The following is a 19554-nucleotide window of genomic DNA, read 5'->3' as shown; positions in this document are numbered from 1 at the left end:
TTTAAGGAACTGCCTCTGGCTGAAATGCATCACTAGTGATATTTTAATAAAATGTGTGGCTGTAGAGACATTGCCTGCTTTGATGGTGTGCCACCTTTTTCTAGTTTGACAGCTGATTCATATTTTTGAGTCTCTCTCTTTTTAATGTCTTCTACATTCTTTTGCTCTTCAGTATGAATGAGGTTCACACCTAAGAGACACCCAAATACAATATATTGAATCTCTCCTCATTTTTTTCCTTTAATTTGCTACCTGCTTCCATTGACAGTAATGAGCAAAATCCCATTTTGCATATAACAAATTACCTAGTCGTTGTTATCAGTGCCCCATCCACATTTGCAAGGCTAATCAGTGAACTCATCTGGAACATCCAGTGTCTGATAAATGTTCCATTATCAGAGTGACACATGGTACCAGTTGAAAAAGAAGTAAAACATGCTTTTGAAGTTGTCATGTTACCTCTTATTTTTTTTTTATCAATGTCAGCGATGGAGAAATTTTTTACAAACAATCAAACAAAACATGACTGCAGATGCAAAAAATCTTCTCTAGCTAATGTATTCATTGGAAAATAGATTGCTGAGTTTGTTTGTGCTATTCAGCTCAGCCTCAGTGGACTTTCTCACTTACATAACTGTATACCCTGCTGTATTATCTGTCAGATACAGAGCATTTATGATTCAAAAGCTCTCTCTCTCTCTCTCTCTCTCTCTCTCACACACACACACACAGCATCATAAATAATGCTCTGAATAAAATCTATCATTAAACACTTAAAGCTTTAATTACTGTCAATAATTAATTCCTTAGATTTAAACTGTTTGTCAAACGCTGTTTGCTGGATCAAACCAGCACATATACAGAATACTGCTGATTCGCTCTATTATTTATTATTTTAGTCCTGTGGTTATTTGTGGATTTTTTTTAGTAACCTATTCATGCTAACTGAATCATGACACAGTCTTTTAAGTCAGAGGTCATAAAATGACCAAAAGCCAAAGGGTTATTATGCGTTTATGACATGTTGTCAATGATGACTGGCAGCTGGAGCGATTAGAGACAAGCAACATTTCAGTTGAGGAGCTGAGTCTTGGAAAGGTTAGAGGAGCTCTTCTCCAGCTTGAACATGGCCATGGAGTTGACAAGAGTGGCCATCTTGGCTCTCTTTCTGTTGCTTGACTTTGGATTGTCAAGTGCCAAAGGTAAGACAAAAATGCTCACTCTTTCTTTATGTTTCATTTTTGTTGTTCCACTTCTTCTATGGGACACTTTTTTGGGAGGTTTTAACGTCTTTATACATTCTTCTGGAAATTCAAGTTAAACTTCAAAATGCTCTGCTTATTTAGGATCTATGCTTATATTCAGATTATTGTTATCTTTCATACTTTTTGAGTTATCAACTTCTTTTGCTACTGGAATACTTCAATTCTAACTATTCCAGCCATGCCTTTGTCAACTCCACAAATCCCTCGCATTTTCTAGAAACCTCATCAAACCTGTGTTCACCTCTTGTGCTTTATCATATTAAATGAAGGTCAAGGCATTTGTCATACTTTTTAAAGGTTTTCCACGATTCAAGTTCACATTTTATCCTGTGTGCCTGTATTGTCATTAGTTACAGCTGCTGAAGTGTCTTTGGTGATTCTTCTACCTTTACAACTTACTCCTTGAATCAACTTTACTGTTTTAAGCTTCAACATGCATTTCCACTGCTTTTCATGTCTTTTCAAGGGACTAACTGCTAACCCTTTAGGAACAATTAGATGGATGATGGATTTTCACCTTTGAACAGTACCAACCGTCTGTCTCGAGTTCTTCTGTCCGACAATTTCCATTGTTCGTACGCAATTTTGTCCAACTGATATTCTTTTTCTTCCAATTCTTCCAAAATAGCTATTTCAACTTCTTTAAGTATTTGTATTTCGATTGCCACTTAACAGCAGCTTCAACTGTTTCAACTAGTGTTTCACTGCATTTTTCTGCAGCGAATGCTCGTAAATCTTGCATAAATTTTCACATAAATAAATAAAAAAAAAACTGCAGATTTTTCCTTCACAGATCATAGAGGCCTGAAAATGTTGAGCTTGATGTATGATCTTCAGCTTTTTACCCTGGAGTTAGACTTTTGTTCCATTTTTCTGTGTGCTGTTTTAAAACTAATTACCACCCATTCAGGGCTTACTTTCTCTTCTCATGTTGTGCTCTGCTTTTACCCTCATTTCAGTCTTCCCTTTGCCCTTTAATGGTTCTTCAGCTTCCACCTTTTCTTTCATCCTTTACAATCATTTTTTGTACACTTTCTTCTCCGCTTGTTTTGTAAGGGGCTTCTAAACTTTTCAAACCAGTACACTCAGTGCTTGCAGAGTTATGCAACCGGCTGTTATCAGCATTTTCTGCTTGTTAGTAAAGTACTGTGTCAAACTACGTGTTACAGCATGGAGAGATGTACTGTAATAGACATGAGAGAGGAAGGGCAGCTGAAAACAAACTTGCTAATATACACACACAACTTTCTGCTCACACTGACCTCTGCTGTATACACACAATGGCTGTTTGACTCTCTGTATCAGTCACATTTTGGGTTGAAAGTGAGATGCGCAATTGTTGTGCTTTAATCTCAAACTTTTGCGCTGTATATCCTTATCTTTTGTTTGTTGCACTTTAAACCTGCAAGCATTTACACAAAGCAGAGTTTGACTAATCCAACTTTTAAGAAAACCAGTATATTAATATAGTTTACATCAATGATACCATCGTTTTTTGAACTAAAACCAGTCTGATCTGTGCATTTGCCAATAGTTGAGGAGGAGAATCCGGAGTTCTGGAGGTCACAGGCCCAGAAGACTTTGCAGTCAGTGTTGGACAGGGAGCTCAACACCAATGTGGCCAAGAACATCTTGTTTTTCCTTGGTGATGGTAGGTCACAACACAGTCGTTTCCTCATGGTAACATTAGACAGTTTGGCTGACTGGAAAGGCAAGACCAGAAGAATAAGAAACTTGTGGCTGACCTGTTAATAATAATAATAATAATGTGGGCCTTGTTACCCCTGTTTCCTGTGTGTTTCACCAATGTATAACTCAATAACAGATATTTCAAAGCTGTAGCTAAGCACAGACAGACTTCTGTCTTTACAACATACAGCACAGACCACACACCAGACCATTTCAATCATAGTAGAGGGGGTTTTATCGAGGCTGGAATGAATAGAAGACTTGTGTGTGTGTGTGTGTGTGTGTGTGTGTGTGTGTGTGTGTGTGTGTGTGTGTTGTGTTCATCAGGTATGGGAATCACAACCTACACGGCAGCCCGTATCCTCAAGGGACAGCTGCAGAATCAGACCGGAGAAGAGACAGTGATGACCATGGACACCTTTCCAAGCGTGGGACTAGCTAAGGTACATACACACACACACACACACACACACACAAATAAATGAATTAACAGATACAGTGATATCTGCACACAACTGCCTAGTGGATTCATATCTACTCATAATCCGGGCAAGTAACCTACTGCTCTTCTGTCCAGCTACACATCACACAAAAATGTGCTCTCTTTCAAATTGTCAGATCAAGAAAATTTAATTCATGTAGCCAGAAAACACTACTTTGGCTTTATGATTTGTTACAGACCTACAGTGTAGATTTCCAGATTGCTGACAGTGCAGCCACAGCCACAGCCTATCTATGTGGAGTGAAAACCAACCTGAACATCATCGGAGTTGGTGCAGCGGCTCGCAACGGAATCTGCAAGTCTCAGAAGGGCAACGAGGTCACATCCATTTTGAAATGGGCCAAAGATGCTGGTAAACCCCACACAATGTTAAAGAAAACAGTGCTTCAGATATCTAGAGACAAGACAAGACAACTTTATTTGTATAGCCCATTTTTACAAGCAGTCTCAAAGGGCTTTACATAACATCATAACAACATCCTTTGTCCTTAGACCCTCACATCAACTAAGGAAAAACTCCCAGAAAACACCTTTAACAGGGAAAAAAATGGGAGAAACCTCAGGGTGAGCAACAGACTCACCCTGGGATCCCTCACCCAGGACCGGCAGATGTGCAATGGATGTTATACAGGCAGGAAAGCAGTTAACAACATGAGATACAGGATAGATGGGGAATGTTCAGTCAGAGGAGAGCTGATGGAGGCAGCTCCTGGTGGGCAGGTTGGGCCGTGAACAGGGAAAGCAGGACCAGCAGGTTGGTTAATGAGCAGGGACGGCAGGCAGGGTAGAAGCACAGGGAAGGAGGTGATGCAGGTGGAGGTTGGTGCCGGTGGATGGAGCTCTGGAGAAATCTGTGAAGACACAGAGAGAGTGCGAGACACCAAGGCCAGACTAAACAGCAAATACTGTATGTAGAAGGAAAGGAGAGGAGAGAAGTGGAGAGGAGATGGATCCTTGTATCCTGACGTGTCCTCCAGAAGTCTAAGCCTATGGCAGCATAGCTATAAAATGGTTCAGTTACCTGAGCCAGCCCTAAATATAAGCTCTATCATAGAGGAATGTTTTCAGCCTGGACTTAAAAGCGGACAGAGTGTCTGCCTCTCTGACCCATGGAGAGAGTTGGTTCCACAGTAGTGGAGCACAGTAGCTCAAAGCTCTACCTCCCAGTCTGCTTTTAGAGATACTGGAAACCACTAGCAGACCTGCATTCTGGGAGCAAAGTGTTCTACTGGGGCATTTATCTGTCTATCTAGATATCGATGGACAGATAGACGGATAGACAGATAGATAGATAGATAGATAGATAGATAGATATTATCATCCTATATTATCATTTGTTTATTGAGATGGACTTTCCATTGAAGATGCTATTTAAACGATGTTAATAAGGCTAGTACCTCTCACAGCTTCACCAAGGTTTTGATTGGATGAACTATTTTAACAAGTCATTCTGAATCGTCACAGTGTGACATTACAAATAAGAGAATAAAATAAGGGAGAGGATGGGGCCAGCAAGATGACCAGACCTTCATTTTTTAATAAGGGAGTGTCGGCCTGACTCCAGACCTCTGAATTACTGCCCACAACTCCATTCTTCGTCAATTCAAATGGATGTGAGGAAGTCTTGTTGAAGGTTGTTTCTCAAAAGCTTTGTAAGTAAAATTAAGTGTGGGCACACCATCGTCCTACCAGAAGTATACCACAAGTATTGAAACTGTAGATAATGATGATGATGAAGTATACAGAAGGTACTATGGTGATTATGATAACAATAGTAGTAACAATTATAATGGTAGAAGTTGTACAGAGTATTAAGGGAATTAAAATAAATTATGACTAAACACCAGTAAAGGTCACATCCAAGGAGATACCTTGCACCAAACTTGAGTAAAAATAAGATTTTATTTAATAATAGTAGAAGAATATACCAGACAAGATAGTACATAAAAGTATTCCTTGTTTAAAAAGACTTAATTTATTAATTAGTAACTGGACCAGTCAGTTTATTATATTTCTGTAAATGCCAAACGAATACAACAGGTGTTACTCTGATGATTGTCTGCATGTACTGTATAAACAGACTCACATGAACAGACACAGCTCATTACTGACAGTACTGAGGGGATAAAAATGCAGGATGTCTCCAAGCGGTGCTGTGACTGAAGCAACAAATGGCATTTTGTGACTCTTTGTTGGGGAGTGGTGGATACCTGACACAGCCCCGCCATGTCACACTTTAGTTCTGGCTCCTGACAAACGAAAATCCCCCAGGTCTTATACAGCCTCTGCAAAACCCGATTTTACAGCTGAGTGCTCTGCTGTGAGCGCATCAGAATGGTATTACAGGTGCCACTGGGGATCCAGAGGCATGAGCAGCATGCAGCTGCAGGTTACACTGCTGGGTAATGTGCTGCAAAGGGAAGCACCTTGACCCTTATCATGTTCCCATGTTATCAACGGCCATAAATATCTCATAACACACACACAGCACACCTTGGCACCATGGCCCTGATCCCTGCACAGCACTGGAGACAGACACTCAGGTGTACGAATGTGTGTGTGTTATGTAGTACAAGGAAGGTATTTTTAGTCTTTGATTTCATAATAGCTGTTACAAGATGATTTTCACGACAGGAAAGAAGAAGCAAAAGCAGTTTTGTGACACCAAATTGTGTGTGGGTGGGTGTGTGTGTGATTTTACTTTTCCTAATTGTTGCCTTTGTCTTCATCTGCCTTTGTCTGTCTTTGTATTCAGAAATTCTAAAGTCTATTTGAATAATAAAATTAAATCACCCAAACAGAGAAAACTGCTTTTTCCAAGTGCTGTAAAGTTAATTTTGATTGGGCAAATTTACCATTATGGTAAATAATGAATTATGAATTGTTTAGCCTGTAAATGCCATCAGACTGTAAAGATCACAGTCCCACGGTGATGTTTTCATGATGATGTCTCATTTTTCCTGTATCACATCTTAGGGAACTACAATCCAGCAAATATTCACATTTGAGAGCCTGAAAACAGAGAAAATATTTTTCCTCAAAAATGAATTGTTCATGAAAATGACTGCAGATTATTTTTATAGCAAGCGTCAATGAAGTAATTGTTGTGGCCCTGTAACCACTGAATTGAGGAGAAACTTGTTCTTCAGTAGCATCCCCTGAAAATCTTGTTTTTGCTGACCTCCAGTGGTTAAACTTCTCACCTTTTTGTAGTGATATCAAGGTGTGCTCCAGGACCTTGTGACATCACTGTGGTTATAGGTACAACAGAGCACATTCCTGACTATACTCAAAATTTTGAGCAGATGGGGCAGCAAACACAGCATCGTTCAAAAGCACAAATCTTTACCCAGACAGGTTTAGATTTAATGTAATTATAGCATCCTTCAAATTATACATTTATAGACATTTGTAGTAAAATGATGCAATCGCAGTGAATACTAGAGCTGTCTGGATTGCTTATAGTCCATTAAGCAAAGCGACCCAGGGACACTGAGATACATACTGTCACTGGGGGGCTTTAGGAGGGATTTAAAGAGCATCAGAATGTTGGGCATCAGGGTGGTTAAAGGAACCATTACTATCCCATACCTGAACATAATCATAATATGCACCACACCTGCAGGGTTGAGAAAGTTGTTGATTAATGCCAGCTGCTTAGACCTCAGCCTGAAAGCTGTTCATACATTACTCAGACATACAACAGAATGCACGCGGCACGGTGGTGCAGTGGTTAGCACTGTCGCCTCATAGCTAGACGGTTCCAGGTTTGAATCCCGGTCTGGGCCCTTCTATGTGGGTTTTCTACAGGTACTCCGGCTTCCTCCCAATCCCAAAAACATGCACATTAGGTTAATTGGCTGCTCTACATTGCCCCTAGGTGTGAAGATAAGTGGATGGATGGACAGCAGAATGTATGATGTACATATAGTAATGTACATGTACAGTGCATATATAAATGAAGTACAGAAAATGGACGGATGGGCTGTATACTCCTACTGCATGCTAAGCATGAAACATGCTGTTCTTTTAGGCAAGTCTGTTGGCATCGTAACAACCACGCGGGTGCAACATGCCACCCCAGCAGCCAGCTATGCTCACAGCGCCAGCAGGAAATGGTACAGTGATGCTGATATGCCTGATGCTGCCAAGAGGGACGGCTGCACTGACATCTCCTCCCAGCTCCTCAAAAACATCGACATAGATGTACGATTCTCCATATCTCAGATCGCTCTCATGTCAGCAGATTTAACAATTATATTCCGTTTTAGAGAGGACAATTTACATTTGATTGTGTGCGTGTGTTTGTGCCCATGTGTGTTTCCAGGTGATCATTGGTGGCGGTAGAAAGTACATGACCCCTACGGGCACAAAGGACCCAGAATACCCCTGGGATTTCTCCTCCAGGGGCAAAAGGAAAGACGGACGTAACCTCATCAATGAGTGGCAGAGCATGAAAACTGGAAAGGTAACACTTGCGTATAACTGGACACAGTGACAAAGAAAACTCAGTCATCACAGCCTCAGGGAAGAGTCTCATACAATAGGGAGGCTGCAAAATTACAAAATAATGGGTACTGGAGGGCAGCGAGGTGTGAAATCAAAACTAACAAGCCTTCAAGAACATTTTCATTTTTTCATGGCTAAGAAAGTAACCACAGCCAGAGAGAAAGCTCTGCTTCTGTGGCCATCTAGTGTGTGAACTTCTCACCTTGCAGCTCACTGTGGTGTAATATTTCAGGGCACTATAGTATTTTAGTGGTATTGCTTTGTTGTTGTGGTTGAGCACAAAAGGATTCACAAATGCAATTTTTATGATTTATATATAAGTGGCTCTCTCCATGAAAATAGTTTTCAATGCAACCTACATACTTAGCTTTGTATTTAAATGAGAAAAAAATCTACACATACACACAAATGATAAAATAAATATGAATGAATGCACTAAGAGTTAATCTTCCACTGAGGAGATGAAAATTGCAGCAGATGAAAACATCAGGTCTGAGTGGAGCGATGAGGAAGCTGAAGCCACATTTCCATCAAATTGTCTACTGTGTTCATTCATATGAGGTCTGACTGCTGCTCATTTAAATACATCATCTTGTGTAATGATACCCAATGGTGGAATCAGTGCCATGAACTGTTCGTCTCAAAGTCAAGAATTTTTAGGGGTGAATATCCAAAAACATCTGCACTTAATAGCCTACTAAGAATGTCTGCATAGACACCAAGGGGTGAGTGAGAAATTATTTATTTTACCTTCTGGGTGAACCCACTCTTTCAGGATTTCCTTTCTAAAAACATGCATAGATTATACTTTTCAAAGTGCATCAGTTGTTGAAGTGTGTCTTTCCTGACTGCAACAATTGTCTACATGCAACACACACATTTTAACCACCAGAATGACTTTGTTCTTTGTTATCCATCAATAATTGCCACAAAATTTGATGCAAGAACAACATAGGTGATCAATATCATCACCCAGAAGTGAAAGCAGAAGTTGCTTATAGAGTGTAAAATTCTCAGCTTGTGTTTTTTGTACAATGTTGACGTCAGTGTATAAATACTAAGACAGTAACATTGTCAGCTGAGAGACCTACGAGTAATACACAAGAGCGCCAGAGAATGTGACTCACACGGGAAAGAAAAAGTCCACACGGTGACTCACAACAAGCGCAGAGACTGCCTGCCTCCTATTCAATGTGTGTATGTGTGTGTGTCACACAGATAGCCCGCTATGTGTGGAATAAAACTGATTTTGACGCTGTTGACCCTGAAACTACAGACTACCTCATGGGTGAGTTTTTTTTTTTTTAAAGCTCTCTTTTGTCTTCTTATGCCTTGCTTTTCACCACAGCTGAATGGCACATGAAGGCAAAGCATTCCCATCAACCCCTTGAAGAATATAATATCCATAGGCCTGGAGTCCTTGGCTTGCTCATGTGAGACCTGAACCTGTACCTGATCCACAACAGAAAAGAAAAATGAAGGCAAACAGTAGTAGTATAACAGTATAAAGGCAAAGAAAGGACAAATCGTATCCTTTAACTTGTAAATGTCCTTTGAACAGTATCCACTTTTAATTTAAAATAACGTAATCATGATACCATTAACAGACCATGTCAATCATTACTTACATGAAATATTTTTCCAGTCAACCATGTCTTTCCCACTTTCCCAGTTAGTGCACATGGTATATTTAATTCAGTTCAATTCAGTTTATTTATATAGCGCCAATTCACAACAAAAGTTATCTCGTGACACTTTCCAATTAGACCAAACTCTTTAACCATAGTGATAATAGTTCTGCTACACCAAACTTTACTAGTTCAAAAATTAATTCCACATTTTGGAAAATATACTTAACTGCTCTCTGCCCAAAAGTTACATGAGAGGGTTCATACCACTCAGTGTCTGTCTGTGAAGCTCATCATTGCGACTGAAAAGGAGCATTTCTTATCCAAAGCAGCTCGCAGACATTCACATATTCACTCGCGACCTTCAGATGAGGGGACAACTTGCTCTACCTAATGAGGCACAGCTGCACCAGATGCGCAGATCTTTTGTTTGCTTACAAGAAAACTTCCCATGGCACATTTGACTTCTCATTTAGGGAAAAACAAAGGTGTATGACACATTATTTAGGATCCAGAAATTTGTGTGACATCTGTAGCAATTCTAAACTCAAGTGAAACAGTGGTCCACTGGGACAGTATTGTGATGTCAGCGTTAGGGTGTCTTCTTTGCTATATGTGGTGGTGCAGAGGAAATGCAGAGATTTAGTCATCATGCTCACATGCTGCTGTACCGACTTTGATTTTACCCTTACACTGTGGTTTATCAAGCTGAAAATAGTAGTAGTAGGAGGAGGAGGAAGATGGGACTTTCCTTTCTGCTGTAGCTGCAGTGTGGGCTGAGAAAGCAAACTTTCTTACATGAACAAACATGGTTGTTAAATCTTTTTATTTGATCTGTTCTTGTCTCTCCCCAGCTCTTTTTGAACCAGGAGATCTGCGCTTTGAGGAGGATAGGAACCCAGAAATGGACCCGTCTATCGTCGAAACTACAGAAAAAGCCATCCGCATCCTCCAGAAAAACCCTAAAGGTTTCTTCCTGCTCGTGGAGGGTGAGGACAACAGCTTCACCAACCTTCTATACAGTCCCCATCACTTAATCCATCTAAGGTTGGATAATGACATCCCCTGAGAGGTGATGATTCTGCTAAAAACAGGGGGAAAAAAACAGTCACTGCTCTACATGGGTCAATTGAATCATCGATCTCTAACCCAAGTGGCAATTAAATGACCACAGTAGTAATTGTTGTGTTTTGCTAAAACATCATAACATTTTTACACTTACAGCAAAATCAGCACTGATGTTGAGTTGTTTTGAGGTGGTCATCTTGGTAGCAACAGCCTTCGTGATAAACCTTGTTAGAGAACAGCGTGTACCTGCACAAGATCAGGTGATTGGACAATGATTCTGCATACAGCTCAATGGGTTTGCCGCAGTGTGTGCTAGTGGAGTGTGGCTGGCTGACGTGTTTCTGTTCCACACTGCCGCCTCACCGGCCTCCTCATCCATCTCCCCTTTAATCTGAGGCACTCGCCTGGGGACTCCGTGGTGCCACTGAGTGTCTTCACAATGACTTTAAAATAACAGGAAAATGTATTAATAGAAGCAGGCATATGGTGCACCCAAATCACTGACAGCTCACTGACACCACAACTTATTAACTGGAGTCTATTTCATTTTACTGTACTGCTGTTGGAGAGGACAGAAGAATGTGCTAAAGTTAAAAAAAATACATGCATCTCCAGCAAGAGGGTCAATCTAAAATTCTATGTGGAGCAAAGTGGCTCCTTTTCTGTAATTTATGTCTTATTCCAAGAGATATCTCTCAGACTAACATCTTTATGAATAAGGTGTTTGCTCATCTCTGTGTAAAGGGAAAGGCCTTTTATCTTTTTTGATTCCCAATGTTTAACTTTGGAATCTACAGCCATCTAATATTTACTGTATACAACTATGGTTCACTGTCCTCTTCAGTGATTTTTCAAACTTTTGATCTCAGACACAAGCCTCAAGTTATTTGAGACAAGTCAGGGTCAGGTCTTAAGTGTAAGCCAGTTCATCAGAGGTTCATCAGTAGAAGTCACAGTCAGGTCAGAGGTCCTTAAGAAAGGGCTATGTGGCCTTGAAAGGTCTGTCTTTCATTTTCTTCTCTTATTTTTTATTCTTCGTGGAATTTTTGCCAGGTCAAAATTTCAAATGCGAAGTCAAGTCCTTCACAGCAGCCAAGCCTGAAGCCTCAGGTCTACAGCTTTACAATGTTTACTATCTGGAAGGTTGAATCACATTACTGTTTTAAAAATGTTTTAACTCTAAATACTTTTTTTGCCCTAATTAAACAGAGAGAAATAATAATAATAATAATAAAAGAATCAGCAAAGTCTGGTGTATTTACACACTGTGAAATTTTCCAAACCCAAGCACCTTTTCTGTCTTTTGAGGGAAAGAATCAATTTTCCTCTCTGTCACCTAAAGTACAGAGCAGTACCAGAAGTTGCTGCTTCACCACGCCTCCTCAGTAACCCCTGCCTGTCTCTGTGGTCAGGTGGGCGTATTGACCAGGCTCACCACGCTGGCCGGGCGTTCATGGCCCTTCATGAGACGGTTGCTTTCGACTATGCCATCGCCAAAGGCCTTGAACTCACAAAAGAGCATGAAACTCTCACTATAGTGATGGCTGACCACTCACACCCTCTGACCTTCAATGGATTCCCATTTCGAGGGCAGGACATCCTGGGTAATTATGAACCTGCAAATCATTTTTTCAGAATATTGACTTGACTGGTATTGCAGCCTGGTTGAATCAGCTCAGTCCTTCTTTATACATGACAAGAGATGTCAGCCCAGTAGAAATCCTCCCTTACTCCTCCGTTCCTCCTTGCATTCTTTGCTCCATCCATCTGTCCCCCCCTCCAGGTGTGTTTATATCCCATGACAATAGACAGTGCACTGCAGGCTTCCTCTCAGCCTCAGTGTGCCTCTGCCACCAGCAGCTTGACATTTCCTCTGCTTTCTCTCCCCTGCAATTACAGCCCGGGTAAACACATATAGCTGGCAGCCCTTCTCTCCCTCGCCTTTCTATTTCAGTCCCTCGCTTTCTGCCTGTCTCTCTTCCCTCTGCCTGTCTCTGACCATCGACACTGACGCCTCTCTCTCTCTCTCTTACATTATTCTCTCTAAAGTTCTCCTCGCTCTGTCAGTCTTTCTCACCTGTTATTCTCCCTTTGGAACGTCTCTTTATCGACCTTACTTGCTCCTTACCTTTAATCCTTCAGCCCTCTGTCTCCTCTCCATCACAGTTCCCTCTCCTTTACCTCGAGGAGGCATAAAACCCCAGATGAACCTGTCGCATTCATAGAGGGACAGAAGGCATTATCAAAGGTTAAACAAATGTATTGGTTTGCCTGCATTCTTTTAGATGTTGTTCACTTTCCATATTGCGGACCTGAACACAGTTTATGTATTCACACAATCTATGCCGCAGTAGAACAAGCACATTTGTAAATATTAAAATAAATGTTGGCTGGATGTCATTGAGCTGCTTCAGTTTCAAACTGTTAGACTAGTCCTGGGAAAACTGCACAGCTCTTTCTGTAGATATAATAATTAGGTGTATATTTTAAAAATGATGTCAGTATATCAGAGGAACATTAATGTTCTTCAGGTGTCCAACTGGGATCTATTTGACAATCAAACCTGATGTTTAAGATACCTTAGATACCTAAGTCTTTTTGGTCCACGTCTGTACATTGAAAGGCTTTAAGCCTTTAATTACTGGGTAATTTAAAAAAGCACTTGCAGTGTAATTTATTTCTATGTGCCTCCTATATGCTGAATTTGTTATCAGCTGGTGCCTGATATGTACAAATTATTTAAAATTTTGTGGGTTGCAGTCAGTATTCCAGGATTTACCAAGATTTTGTTTTTTTCAAGATTTTACTGTCTCGCTAAAGTCTCAGAGGTGTTTCCATCCTGGCCAAAATAAAATCCTGGGAATGTTTATGATATTTATGGCATGGAGATATTCATTATCTTAAAGATTCAGACTACAAACATATTAGTATCAACCCTCAAAGTCTTTATTGATTGAGCACTTGTGTTCCCACCTTTCTGTGCTCTCCTTCCTGTTGTATCCTTATTTTACCCTCCTCCTCCTCCTCCTCCTCTTCTACCTCCTCCTCCCAGAGGTGCAGCAGTGATTAATGTGCTTGTGAAACTCTGAGCTCTTCATCAGCAGGGAGACTCACTGGGCTAATGGCTCATCTGGAGAGAAACATAGAGATACTCAACAAGTTGTAGACCTCATGCAGCACCCTTGAGATCCAGAGACCGCTCATTTTGTGTGTGTGTGTGTGTGTGTGCACATGTGATTAACACGAGAGAAGAAATGAAAAAGATAAATCAAAGATAATGTTCCGTGGTCTTTTTGTATTTTCCAGGTAAATCTCCCCTGTGGGGCACAGACATGCAGCCTTACACCATACTGATGTATGGCAACGGACCTGGATACAAAATCATCAATGGCACACGCCCGAACATCCGCAATGTCAACACTAGTAAGACACACCACTCTTTCTTCATTTTCACCATGAGAATTTCACAGACTTCACATACATAACTCAGTAATATATAATCACTCCTATACTTTCATTATCTTTAGTGCTTGCGAGGACAAAAACGCTGCAAACCAACAGAACAACTGCAATGACCTTTAAACGTTACCCTACTGTGTTTAGATCCATGTCCTATAATACAGTATAACCTTTCCTTATAATATAATCAGCTGTACTTTCTCTTTCTCTGACATTTATTCTGATTTAATTTACAATATTTGTTTTAAAAACCAAGAAAGAAAATGACAGTTCAGTTTAGATAATATGACAACAACAATCAATATATTACTGTTCAAGGAAGAATCAAAGGTGGGTGCATTCATGTGTTTGTCTTTTTGTTTTACCCACATGGATGGTTAACATTTCGCCTCATCTTTTCAGCATTAGTAAGAAAAACTCATACTCTGGTTAAAGCTGCATCAGCTGACTTTTTTTGGCAGCCCCAGAAATGAAACATTGACATTTTATGACCTTATAAAGTAGTTATGTGAATGTGTTAGCAAACAGTTGCCAGTTTGCCTATTCACACATCCAGCAGACATGAGCAGAGCAGCATTAGCATTCATATGGAGCTGAGGTTCGGTCCACCTGATGACCCCAAGTCTGATATTCACTCCTCCTTTAGCTCTGTTTTCATCTCCATCAGCTCCTGAGGGAAATATCTTTCCCTTTAGCTGCCAAATGGTCTGCTATGTTCACCAACTAATCACTAATCGCTAACCTTGTCTTTCCTATTTGGAGCTGGTGAGATAGCACACGGTGGCAGCTTGTTAAAATGCTCTGTAGAAGTGAGGGGAACAATGGTGCTGAATGATAGTCTCTGTGGGTTCGTCTCCATGACTGACTGCTTTTTCATACACATAGTCATTTAATCCATTGTTAATGTTTGTTTAATGTAGTGTTCGGAAGTGCATTTAATTGCTTTTGATAAAGGTGTCACACGAATGTAATACAACATTGTTGTCTGTTTTCCAGAAAGTAAAGACTACATCCAGCTGTCTGCTGCCCCCGTAATTACGACCACCCACAGTGGAGAGGATGTCGCAGTGCTTGCCCGTGGACCCATGGCCCACCTGTTCCAGGGTGTCCAGGAGCAGAACTACATTGCCCACGCCATGGCCTATGCTGCCTGCGTGGGTGCCGACCAGAGGCACTGCCAGGGACAAACTGAAGCACCTGTGGTTTACACCACCCTCACCAACGACAAGAACGGAGCAGCTCGTAGCTACCCAGCTTTGTTCAGTAGCCTTGTCAGTGTGCTGCTGGCACTCACAGTGCTGATGTAAGATCCCTTTTACGCACTGAACCCTACTGATCTCAGTCCACTTGCCACATCAGGGAGATCAGAGGTCAGGGTCATATAAGAGCTGGCAGGGATTCAGTGACTTGCTCAGGGATACTTTAGCAGGCAGATATGTGTGTGTGTGTGTGTGTGTGTGTGTGTGTGTGTCTGTGTGTGTGGCTTCTTGAACCAGGGTTATGTTGTCACAAACTAAGATTTAAAGTTTTCCTGGTTTTAGAAAATAAGAGAAAAGTAATCTTTACTTTGCCACTCTACTGAATCCCCATGTCAAACCAATAAAGGGCTTCTTAAACAGAGAACTGGTGTGTCAATATATTCTATCAGTGTAATGTATTAAAATGTATCCCTCCTTCTGATATTCTACAAAAGCACTTCATCAGACCTGCATTTGTCACTGAAAATCACAAAATGTTTTCAACTAATGTAATGTAGATTTCTAAAGTAAAGAAATAAAACAACCCCCTTAAACTACAAAGGAACATCCTTTAATTTAGCTGAAAATTTTTAATTTGTTAGATTTTAAGATTTTATACAGCAACGAGCATAGGCTTCAGCAACAAACTGATTGGTTTAGAAGTATCACATGTTTAAACCTGCATGTTGCATAATACAATTGTGAAGAAAGTCTGATTTCCAAAAGGAACAACTCTTCATTTTTGGGAAATGCATTGATTAGTTTTCTTTTGTATTACTTTCATTTGGGAGGACTGTTTTTCAGTTCTTTTTGTATACAGATTAAAAACAAAAGAAAAACAAGATAGACGTGGTTAGTCAGTGAGCTTTTGATGACAGGAGGATTTTTTAATTATAATTATTTTATTGTTCGTTTTAGAGTACTTCCTTCAGTTAATTTCCTCAGGCTTCACTTTGAAAGAGGTTGCCACTGCTCATTACTTCTTGATGTATATTTTCAAAAACAGCATACTGTGTGTCAGACTGTACAGATGAGAAGAAGAAAACAGGATGCTGGTGTCGTCTTGGCCGATGAGATTACAAATTCTAAAAATAATAATTTTCTAACCTGTTAAAGAAGGTGAGTGTAAAAATTACTTCTGATTCCTTTGATCCTCTCGTCCAATATCCGCGGTGCTAATTGAGGTTCGAGGCGACTGGGTTTGATGACATTACTACAGCAGTCCATTAATAATGCAAAAGATTTAAAGATCACCTATTTTTATCTTTGGGTGACAGATTGTGGTAATTATTTTGGACATCTGCTGGGGTTTGGAGTTTATTAGACCTGAGCTTTTGTCTCCTTGTACTCATTCAGACTGGCCAGAGGCCATCATTTTTATTTCAGATAACTGGTCTGTTCTCATCTTTTACACACATTCAATCATTTGTAGATCATATGGTGGAGTGAAGCAAAGTGAAGTGAGATGAGCAACAGCCTGAGATGAGATGCAAGAGGAAGTGTGATCCCTTTTGTCTGGTACTGAAGTTGTATTTATGCACAGGAAGGAGGTTGTGATCATGAATGATGACCCTCTTACGGGGTCTCTTTCATTCATTACTACATAAAATATCTTCTGTACTTTAACTGAAGAGTATTTTCATTAAACTTCAATTTCAGTGATGGACAGAGATTATTAACATGGCATGTCTACATTTTGATCTGCAGATCAAATGACAACAATAGCATCAATGAAACTGCAAAACAACACGAACAGGTTAAAAACTAAAATCAAAAAAGATGCTTGAATCCTGTAAAAACATGCACCATACAGGGTGGAAGGCGTTGCATCATTATTTCTGTATACAATTAAAAGAAAACTAGAGCCTATATGTCCAATACTAAAGTTAAACTGAAACCTAAATTAGGCTAAATTAGAAATTTGTCTGAAAGCCTCTTTATTCTCCTTGTTGTTTTCCTTCTTCCTAGACTTCTCTAACTTATTTTCCACCTACTCCTCCTCCAGATGAATACTCCTGTCCATCACAGCTCTAATGCTCATGTGCCACACTTGCTGCTTCTCCTCCAGGGCTTGTTGACTCTGCTTTGAAGCCCTGAGGGGACAGGACATGTCCTCCTGCCACTGGAGACAACAGCTCCCCTGTTAGCCCTCAGTCTGGGTCAAAGTATCTGTCACTTCGTTCTTCTCTTGCGTTTCTCTGCTCAGACGGGCGCCTCTCCATTGCCATTTGTCCTCATTTGCTTTCACAAGATTTTCCTCCAATAAACCACAAAATCTTGCTCAACGTGTCCTTCTTGTCTACCATCTGAACTATGAGAGACTTGGACTCTAGAATACATATTAAAACCTGTTCCTGGCACACAGCTTCAGTCTCTTTACTGGCCTTGACCTTGCTGGACTGATGTTCTGTGATGTTCTGGGCTTAGTGGAGAAGGGAACCGTGAGTCCTCACAGCTTGGGTCAAAAGCCATTTCACATTACCTGACCATTTTGCTTAACAGACTCCAGCACTGGCTGGCTTGTGTTGTGGATGGCTTTGCTCAGAGGATAGGAGGACATGTTCTGGTGTCTGGACTTGTTCCTCTGCTGTGAGCTTGATGGCAGGCTTGACAGAAAACAAATACATCTTACACCTTATAATGTTTTGCACCAGAAGCATCACTCGTTCACTATTGGATACTGGGCTCTTGCCTGTATAGTTACAGATGGAGTACATGCTGGATTTGTTTTAGGTGATCAAATGTGTTGAAATACCTGCTGATGTGCCAAGTACTAGAAACATATAAAACCAAATATGATTTCGTCATATCCAAGATAGCCAGTGCAGTGCTGTTTTTGAGTCAGCCGAGGCTGAAACATGTGAGTGTACATGTGGAGTTTGGATGGATTTTGCTCTGAGCACTCTGTGAAGACTGTGTTGATCAAGAGAGGCCCAAAGCTCCAGAAACCCCACCCCCCAAAAAGCAAAAACAAACAAAAAAACAGTAAGCAGTAAGTCAGACTTGGGGGATTGTTTTGTTCAAACTATTACTCTCTCATGCTCAGTTTTTACAGCCATTCTTGGGAAAAAAAGACAGATTTTGTTTGGATTAGGACTGAAGGTGGGTCCCAGCTTTTATTTCAAATTCCTAAATAAATGAGGAGTATGTTAAAAGCTGTATCCTACCATTTAGTTTCATTTTTATATACTATTCCACTTATGAACTCTGAATGCGGATTATTTCTTTTTCAAATGGAAGCTAAAATATGATATTTTTTTTCCTTTGTTGATCTATTGTAAGCACCTTGTTGTGCTGATAGCAGGTGACATGAAGTAATGCAGCCTAAACACATTCCGCCCTGCAGGCTCTGATGCCGGCATCTGCTCGAGTTCTCCCAGCACAGCCATACGCTCTCCGAGCTGTGCAGTCGCATACTGTACTGCGCAACAGGCTCTCCGCACTCCTCTGGTCCCCCCTCACCTTCAAGCTGCCTGTACCCCAGCCGTCCTTTCGGTGGCGCTAGAGCACCAGACAAACTGGCATGTGGCACAGAGAGGACTGATCGAGCTACACGAGCTGTGGCTTTGCTGCAACTTTGATGTGTTATGAAATGGGAGCTGAGTGCGCACTGCAGGGAAAGAGGAGGTACAGAAGATTACAGTCCTCTGCGCTAGACTTTACATGAGCAAAAATAACAGAGTGACGAATCCCTGTCCTCCCACGTGTTGAACATGTGAAGAGCGGTAATGCACATTGCCCCCTCAGTTTATCTCCAAGTTAGGTAATTTTGTTTCGCACTCACTTTTAGAGTTTTAACTGATAATGAAGTTGGTCATTTTTGACTTTGTTTTCATGATGGCACTGAAGGATTCATTCACAGTTGGAAAAGCACCTGTGGGGGCTGCAGCCTCTGTCCTCCTCCGGCTCTATCGCGCGCATTTACGCACACACAACGTGCGCTTGAGCGTCGTTCCAAATTGTCTCTTGATGACCTTTCGGCAACATTCCCGATCAAATGTCTTTAGGGTTGTCGTAGTGTACAAATTCAGCTGTTCTGACAAAGGAAAACAGCTCTGTCTGTTTCCGTTGTAGTGCAATGATCAAGGGATGAAGTGCATTCCCTGCATTAATCACAGCCACCACTAACAGCCAAACGTTCGCCGTGCACAGTAACAAATCATGGGGCAATTTATGGAAACATTATGACTGACAAG

General features: G+C 40.8%; 1 protein-coding gene across 1 annotated transcript; it reads left to right on the top strand.

Moving 5' to 3' along the window:
• Positions 1 to 935: 935 nt before the first annotated feature.
• alp3 (alkaline phosphatase 3) lies at positions 936 to 15811 on the top strand. Its single transcript, XM_046390221.1, has 11 exons — positions 936 to 1202; positions 2800 to 2916; positions 3282 to 3397; positions 3634 to 3808; positions 7490 to 7662; positions 7784 to 7924; positions 9184 to 9253; positions 10448 to 10582; positions 12074 to 12265; positions 13968 to 14084; positions 15117 to 15811. Exons 1-11 carry the CDS (start codon positions 1127 to 1129, stop codon positions 15425 to 15427), a joined length of 1623 nt encoding a protein of 540 aa, XP_046246177.1. The 5' UTR covers positions 936 to 1126; the 3' UTR covers positions 15428 to 15811.
• Positions 15812 to 19554: the final 3743 nt, after the last annotated feature.

The sequence above is a fragment of the Scatophagus argus genome, chromosome 5 (assembly GCF_020382885.2).
Source record: "Scatophagus argus isolate fScaArg1 chromosome 5, fScaArg1.pri, whole genome shotgun sequence".
NCBI classification, from domain to species: Eukaryota; Metazoa; Chordata; class Actinopteri; family Scatophagidae; genus Scatophagus; species Scatophagus argus.
Note: the sequence above shows the minus strand (reverse complement) of the source record. Positions and strands in the feature narration are given on the sequence as shown.

Coding starts and splice junctions, on each gene's coding strand:
- alp3 (XM_046390221.1), top strand. CDS start 1,127: ATGGCCATGGAGTTGACAAGAGTGGCCATCTTGGCTCTCTTTCTGTTG. Junction 7,663..7,783: donor TCAAAAACATCGACATAGAT/GTACGATTCTCC, acceptor GTGTGTTTCCAG/GTGATCATTGGTGGCGGTAG. Junction 14,085..15,116: donor CATCCGCAATGTCAACACTA/GTAAGACACACC, acceptor TCTGTTTTCCAG/AAAGTAAAGACTACATCCAG.